Here is an 8,339-nt window from a genome sequence, read left to right on the forward strand (position 1 = left end):
ACAAAGAGGAAAAATAACAGCTCTCAAAAGAAACCAGCATGGCTGCATAAAGAACTCTCTGATCAATTGAAAGATAAAAAGGACAAGTATAGAAAGTGGAAAGAGGGGCACATAACTAAGTCAGAATATCAGCAAATAGCCCGAGCCTGCAAAGATGAAGTGAGGAAAGCTAAGGATCAAAATGAACTAAGGTTTGCGACCAGAGTCAAAAATAACAAAAAAAAGGTTTCTTTCAACATTAAAAAACAAGAAAAAAGTCAAGGAAATGATTGGCCCATTCCATGTCTTGATGTAATCTAGGACCATATTTTACACCACATTTGATGGACAGACAGACACACAAATACCCAGAAGATCCACGTGCTAAATACCATTGCAATCCTTTACCAGCTTCTCTTTCATGAAGAGGAATGTTGTTCAGTGGTTAAGTCCACCACCTTCTCATTCTTTGAATTTATTTTCTTTTCCATTTCAGATGCAGAAACTAGAGTAATGTCAACAACCTTCCTAACAACAAAGGGCTTGGATAGCCTTTGGTCAGTTCTGCAGCTACAGGAATAGTCCTATGAATTGAAAGGTGTTTGGAGATGCACAAGATTCCTCCGACCTATCTGGAATTTCCTTACAGGACAGACGAAGGATGCAGAAACAACCGTTAGCAAGTGAGGGAACTGGAAAAGGTCCCTCTGCTGTTGAGCCTGGCAGCTGTGGGAAGATCTGGGCAAAAACTGAGCAGAGGTTCCTGGAGGAGAAAACCATCATTCGTTCAGAGATTCAGCCCTGCAACTTCAGAAACATCCAATATGAGGAGATTGACGGTCCCCAAGGACTTTGCAGCCAACTCCACAACTTTTATAGTCAATGGCTGAGACCAGAAAAGCACACCAAAGCCCAGATGTTGGACCTAGTAGTTCTGGAGCAGCTCCTGGCTCTTCTGCCCCCACAGGTGGAAAACTGGTTGCAGGAGTGTGGAGCAGAGACCAGCTGCCAAGCAGTGGCCCTGGCGGAAGGCTTCCTCATGAGTCAGGCAGAGGAGCAGGTCGAATTGCAGGTGAGAGACCTTCATCTTGGAAGTCCAGAAGGGAAAGAATGTGTTCGGATTCTTTACCACTACTTTCTATACTTCTCTCATCTTCATAATATGTGGAGATGTTTCACTAGTAAGTTTTTGCAGGACATCGTTCCTAATAGGTAAGATCTTATACGTCCACCAGGAGCTGTATAATGTCAAGTAAATCACTGACAAGTTTCAACGTTGTCGCGACTTTTTTTCACTGAATACCGATAAAAAGTGTGAATGTGGGCAACATCGTAGGGGTACCAGTGTACTAGTTTTAAGTCTCCGAACCGTTGACCAAGCATAAATACTGCCAACGTGACAGGAAGGGTCATCTCAACAGCTTTTGTGACCTGACAAGCAAAGTCAGTAGGGAAACTGTATGACTAACTTAACAATTGCAATTATTCACTTAACAACTGTTGGTAGAAAGGTCATAAAATGCTCCTTTAACAAATGTCTCACTTAACAACATAAATGTTAGGCTCAATTATGGTCGTAAATAAGTGACTATTAGTAGGCTGAAGACAACTGTTCCTTTCTTACATTCTAGGCTCTTTGACAGATATTGAGGCAATGAAATTGTTTTTAGAGAACAAGAATCCACTTCATGCTGTGCGATGTCTTATTTATTTTTCTTTCTCCTGCCTCCTATTTCAAGTACTTCACTCTGGAGACAGATCCTATGAGAATCAGGAATCCATCAAATCTCCCTCGGGAGCTGTTTTCCAGGAAGATCTACCAGGAATCTGCAACTCAGGACATCTCAGATGGTAATCAAAAGTCCACCCATTCCCAAGAGAGGTCCCAGTTGTCTTACATTCTCTATCTCTTCTCTTCTCTAGAATGCCTCCTTCTATTTTATTAATTATCCATATCTGTCTCCCTCACAGGGAAGAATAGAACGAATTTGACTCCTTTTTATGGTGGTACTGAAAGAGTAGTTGAAGCTCCAACTAAAGTAAGAGATGATGATAAAAAATAACATTTTCAGTCTTAGTGTTTGCTGAATAGTGATCCTTTTATTAATTCTTTGAAATGGAATTCTGCAAGGCTACTCAATAATAACTGAAGGAATCGCATTGGCACCTTACAGCTTCTAAAACGCCTTGTTTATAGCCAGTGATAAGAAAATAATGGCACCAGGTTAAAAGATGAAGCAGACTGTTGAAATCCAAAGAGGGTGGGCAGATCAAAGCCCTTCAACTTTTAAAGGAATTTCTAATACTCCGATTTGTGCCTTGAATTTGGGACCAAACACTCCAGCTTTGGAAAGGATGAGAAATGCTCTTCCCGAAAAGGTTTCTCTTCTTCAGCCATTGGGTTGGGGTACAAGCAGTGGATTCCTTGTAATCTGAGGAGCAGCCAAAACAGGGCTTGCACGTCTTTGTCTATTCATGACAGCCATGAAAATCCTTGGGTGGCTCTCAAACAACTTTAATGAAGGTTTTGAGCATGGATAAGATTGTGTGTTCTGGAGACACCACAAGGCTTTTACTTAAATTGTAAAAAGAACCACCACCATCACATTTTCTTTTGCAAACACTGGTTTGATTGGAATGAGTGATGGGTGGGGTTTCCAAGGCCCATGCCAGTTGATTCTCTCCAGAGCTGAAAGTCTTGCTAATGGAAGGGGACAGACAGGCAGACCCAGACGAAAAGTGCGATTAATTTCATTAAATGGCCTGAAATGTATATCTTTGCTTGGAATCACTTAAATAATAAGACAGATCTTGAAAATCCTCCTGATTTTTCTTCTGTTTTCTTCTCATTCAGGAGGGTCTTGTGTCCTTTAAGGAGGTGGCTGTGTATTTCTCCAAGGAGGAGTGGTCTCAGCTGGATGCCGACCAAAAAGCACTGCATCGGGAAGTCATGCTGGAAAATCATAGGAACGTGGCCTCTTTGGGTAAGAATATGCAAGAAATTTTTTCAGAATAAAACTACAAATTTTGAAGAGGAAATAAAGAGATAGAGTAATGTCATTAATGAATAGGAAAAAAGTATAAAATTAAAAAAGAAAAAATAATAAATAAGTTATAATTTGTCCCCTCATTGTTTCCTCCTTTACATAATTTATCCTTTCTAATCTTCAAACATAAGTTTGATCATGTTCATTTTTTCTTTTTTTCAGCAAAAAGTCCATCGGGTTTACAATCACTAATATAGATACGATCCTTTGCCTAATCAGACTCAATTTAGTCATCATTGAGAATTCTATCATCTTCCCCAACCATTCCACCATTCTACTTATTCTAGAGCAGTGGTTCTCAACCGGTGGGTCGGGACCCCATTTGGGGTCGATCGACCATTTCATGGGGGTCGCCAAGCAAGGCTGTCCGCCATTTTTTTGTCCACCATTTTTTCCCCCTTTTCTGGTGGGTGCCTTACCTCCCTTGGGCTGGGCCAGCTGGTGGTCAGCCTGCTCCGTCTCTGCCGCTTGCCAGCTACGCCTTGGCCGGCGCAGGGGGCGGAACCACGCATGCGCGGCGCTCCCGGGCAGGGAAAGTCCTCGACTTACGACCAGTTGGGTAGTCCTCGACTTACGACCGGTTTAGTCCTCGACTTACGACCGGTTTAGTCCTTGACTTACGACCGGTTTAGTCCTCGACTTATGACTGGTTGGGGTCGCAGCATTAAAAAGGTTGAGAACCACTGTTCTAGAGGACTTCCAGCTTTTTGTGTATAATAGTCTCACTATGCCTGTCGTACTCAGAAACAATCTTCAATGACTGTTGATTAGTGCCAACATAAAGTGTTTTGATTTTAGTTGGATATTAATCTTTAAAGTTCTCTGTATCACTGAATGTCTTTGAATTCAAACTTTTCTAGCTTTTTTACAAGTCCACAAGAGCATGATAAAATGATCCTTTATCTTGTCTACATTTTCAATATTAGTTTGAGGTACATTTATTCACTTTTGAATATTTTTCTGTTCATATTCCTCAGCTTGCTTAGAGCTTTTAACAATTACATATCTTTTCTACACAACTGAGATTCAAATTCTGCTTTATGTTGTTGAATACTATTGTTCCCTTTATATCCTTTAGCCATTCTTGACTTAATTTGGTATTCCAGCATCTCAAGTTCTAATGGCTCTCGACATGTGATCCATTGTCTTTTCCTGTTGCTTTTTTTCTGCTGAGAGTCATTAAGATGTTTTGGGGCACAGCCTAATTTTATGTCTGTTTCATATTCTCAATGTATTTCTAACATGGTTTTGAAATCTAGATTGAGCCTAAATTTATCGTAACGCAAGGATCCATGGCATACAAACCTCTGTCATGCCTTTCTAATTATAACATTCTCTTAATTCTGAGCAACTCCTGTTTCTTATCCAAACCACATAGCAGAGTACAAAATTCAGTTTCAAATCGGGCAAACCAAATCCTGTTCTTTCCTTCGAATTTTGGAGATTTTGATATTTAATCTATGGTTTTTGCCCTTGCCATACAAACCTAGCTTTATCTTCCAAATTTTTAATCAGGAAAGTCCAGATCAAATTCTTCTGCATCTAAGAATATTGAAGCAGTTTGTTTTTCATTATATTCAAACTTCCTATGCTTTGCTCTTTTTCTCTAAAGTTATTTTTATTTTTATTTTCCTGTGAAGGTAATGGGGAGGAATATGAAGATTCCTGGGAACTATTCCAAATGATCACTCGTGGGTACAATACGAAGAACCCTGCAGTTCTAATGGAAGAAGAAAGCCATGAGAGAAACCAGTCAAATAATTCCAATCGGGAAAATTCATCTTCTATTCATGCACCAACTAAAGCCCCTGTGGCCCAACAGGGAAAAATAAAAAACAAATCTATTGGAAAACATATAAAGCTATTCATAAACAAACTGGATGTAAATAAATACTATCAAACTCAAACCAAAGGAGAAGATTATATATGTAAAGACAATGGAAAAAATTACAAACGGGTCTTGTCTCTTCCTCATAAAAATGGGTCCCGTACATCTCAAAAAAGGACCCACGCAGGAGAAAAGCCCTATAAATGCATGGAGTGTGGAAAGAACTTCACTTCTAGTACTGCTCTTACTTCGCATTACTGGATCCATAGAGGAGCGAAGCCATATAAATGTATGGATTGTGGAAAGACCTTTATTCATAGAACTCATCTTAGTTTACATACAAGGACCCACACAGGAGAGAAGCCCTATAAATGCATTCAGTGTGGAAAAAGCTTTACTCAGAGCAGCTATCTTACTTCCCATAAAAGGATACATGCAGGAGAGAAGCCTTATAAATGCACGGAGTGCGGAAAGAGCTTCGCTTGTAGTAATTCTCTTACTTCGCATTACCGGATCCATACACCGGAGAAACCATATAAATGTATGGAGTGTGGAAAGACCTTTATTCATAGAACTCATCTTAGTTTACATACAAGGACCCCCACAGGAGAGAAGCCCTATAAATGCATTCAGTGTGGAAAAAGCTTTACTCAGAGCAGCCATCTTACTTCCCATAAAAGGATCCACACAGGGGAGAAGCCATATAAATGCATGGAATGTGGAAAGAGCTTTACTCAAAAAAACAGTCTTACTTCCCATAAAAGGATCCACACAAAGGAGAAGCCATATAAATGCACTGAGTGTGGAAAGAGCTTCGCTTGTAGTAATTTTCTTACTTCGCATTACCGGATCCATACAGGGGAGAAGCCCTATAAATGCATGGAGTGTGGAAAGAGCTTTAGTCGCAGCAACAGTCTTGGTTCCCATAAAAGGATCCACATGGGGGAAATGCCTTATAAATGCATGGGGTGTGGAAAGAGCTTTATTTTTAGAAGTCATCTTAGGTCACATGCAAGGATCCGCGCAGGAGGTAAGCCCCATAAATGCATGGAGTGTGGAAAGAGCTTCCCTTGTAGTAATTCTCTTACTTCGCATTACCGGATCCATAGAGTGGAGAAGCCTTATAAATGCAATGAGTGTGGAAAGAGCTTCACTGTTAGTACTTCTCTTACTTTGCATTCCCAGATCCATACAGGCGAGAAGCCATATAAATGCACTGAATGTGGAAAGACCTTTATTCAGAGCAGCAGTCTTACTTCCCATACAAGGATCCACACAGGAGAGAAGCCCTTTAAATGCATGGAATGTGGAAAGACCTTTACTCACAGCAACAGACTTACTTCCCATAAAAGGATTCACACAAAGGAGAAGCCCTATAAATGCATGGAGTGTGGAAAGAGCTTCACTTTTAGATCTTATCTTACTTCGCATTCCCGGATTCATACAGCGGAGAAGCCCTATAAATGCATGGAGTGTGGAAAGAGCTTCTTGCATGGTAATTCTCTTGCTTCCCATTACTGGATCCATACAGGGGAGAAGCCCTATAAATGCACAGAGTGTGGAAAGAGCTTCTGTGAAAATTCTTCTCTTACTATTCATAAACGAATCCACACAGGAGAGAAGCCCTATAAATGCATTGAATGTGGAAAGAGCTTCCGTAAGAGTAGTGAACTTGTTTTCCATAGAAAGATCCACACAGGGGAAAAGCCATATACATGCATGGAGTGTGGAAAGAGCTTTATTAAGAACTCCCAACTTATTTACCATAGTAGGATACATACAGGAGAGAAGCCTTATAAATGCATGGAATGTGGAAAATGCTTTTCTCTCTCTGGTAACCTTAGCCACCATAAAAGGACCCACACAGGGGAGAAGCCGTATAAATGTATGGTGTGTGGAAAAGGTTTTATTACAAACAGCAATCTTAACTCTCATAAAAGGACCCATAGAGTGTAGAAGCCCTATAAATCTCTAAAATGTGGGAAAAGCTTCAAGAGGACCAATGGCCAAATGTTCCATATAATTGTTGAAATATATGCATTTCCTAATTCCATTTACTGAATTAGGAAAGGGTTTTTTTTTTAGTCTGACTGACACAAGGTGAAGCCAAAAAGAGATGAATTCACTAATGGAAACCAAACGCTAGGCATCTGGTGTTTTAATTATGAACAGCGTAGCTCAGTGATGGCGAACCTTTTAGAGACCGAGTGCCCAAACTGCAACCCAAAACCCACTTATTTATCACCGGGTGCCAGGTGGGCATGGCCCACTAGGTGGGCGTGGCTGTGGTGGTCATGGCAGACTGGGTGGGTGTGGCCAGGGTGGGCGTGGTCACCTCAATGTTGCTCTTGGGGAGGGATGCCTGTGGGGGCCGGGCAGGATTGAGGGAGATCTGGGGGGTCTCTGGCAGTTGGGGCGTTGGGCAGGAGGCTCATCCTGTGGGGCGAGGCAAGGCGAGACAGGGCGGGGGTGCCATTGTCGCAGGGCAAGGTGAGGCAGGGGCCGGGGCGGCTGCTGCCTGACACCATCGGCCCCCACACACAGAGGCCAGCGAGCGCATGGGTGCTGGGATGCATCCAGCCACGTGGGACCTCGGTGACTTAGCAGGTGGCTGGTTGAAGAGGGACGGTTGCCATCTCCAGGGCATAGCGTGTGTGCCCACAGAGGGCTCTGAGTGCCGCCTCTGGCACGCGTGCCATAGGTTCACCACCACTGGTGTAGCTACTGTCATTTTAAGGCCACCAATTCCGTTTCACATAGAACATCTTTTTTTCTTCACATTTATCCCAATTCTAATTGGATCATAATAAAGAAAGCCCAAATCCTCAATAAAAGTTCTATAAAAGTTTAATTTTTTAGAGCAAGGATAGGGCCTTAGGTAGCGAAATGTCATTCCAGGAATAGCATGGGAAATGCATAAATCAGGAAAGATTTCAAATTTCTATCTTGCTTTCTTTGAAGCTCACTATAACTGCCATAACTAGGGGGAAGGGGACATTTTGCAGGGGAAGAGTACTGGAGGTGTGAACGAATACTGTGAGAATTTGAGGAGCATGGACATCTGAAGAAGCCTCTTGGAATTGTTAAGAAAATAGAAAAAGTCCAGTTGCCTTTTGAAAATGTACATTTGGAATCCCTTGACAAATGTACAGAGAGCGATAAGGGTTTTCATATACAAACAGAGAAAGAAGATTCAGAAATAGAGATTTCAAGTAAGATAAAAATAGTTGCTAACCCATGGTGATAGGAAAAGAGTAAAATAAGAAAGGTGAGGTTAGATTCATTTTTCAAGTAAGGAGTTGGAGCTTAAGTGTGTCTAATAATTTTTTTGCGGGGAAAATGCTGCCTTTACGTCTGCTTACTATACCATAATAAGAAAAGCCCTAACAATTACAAGTAGACAAAAATAAATTGGGAGGATTTGAGTGAGAAACAAACTTCTGAGTTTCAGAAGCTGTTTATTCAAATAGTACCCATGGATGATT

General features: G+C 41.3%; 1 protein-coding gene across 1 annotated transcript in view; it reads left to right on the forward strand.

Annotated features, from left to right (window-relative positions):
• The window catches only part of LOC107289937 (zinc finger protein 91-like), a 62,596-nt gene that overhangs the window by 3,603 nt on the left and 50,654 nt on the right, over window positions 1-8,339 (forward strand). The window contains exons 2-11 of the mRNA XM_029284666.1: window positions 476-1,051; window positions 1,719-1,830; window positions 1,951-2,018; window positions 2,834-2,963; window positions 4,667-5,216; window positions 5,262-5,486; window positions 5,751-6,140; window positions 6,267-6,349; window positions 6,410-6,476; window positions 6,624-6,806. Coding sequence (XP_029140499.1) covers window positions 641-1,051; window positions 1,719-1,830; window positions 1,951-2,018; window positions 2,834-2,963; window positions 4,667-5,216; window positions 5,262-5,486; window positions 5,751-6,140; window positions 6,267-6,349; window positions 6,410-6,476; window positions 6,624-6,806 — 2,219 coding nt within the window. The 5' untranslated portion in view covers window positions 476-640. The remainder of the gene's footprint in view (window positions 1-475; window positions 1,052-1,718; window positions 1,831-1,950; window positions 2,019-2,833; window positions 2,964-4,666; window positions 5,217-5,261; window positions 5,487-5,750; window positions 6,141-6,266; window positions 6,350-6,409; window positions 6,477-6,623; window positions 6,807-8,339) is intronic.

The sequence above is a fragment of the Protobothrops mucrosquamatus genome, unplaced genomic scaffold (genome assembly GCF_001527695.2).
Source record: "Protobothrops mucrosquamatus isolate PMUCROS unplaced genomic scaffold, P.Mucros_1.0 scaffold_142, whole genome shotgun sequence".
Lineage (NCBI taxonomy): Eukaryota > Metazoa > Chordata > Lepidosauria > Squamata > Viperidae > Protobothrops > Protobothrops mucrosquamatus.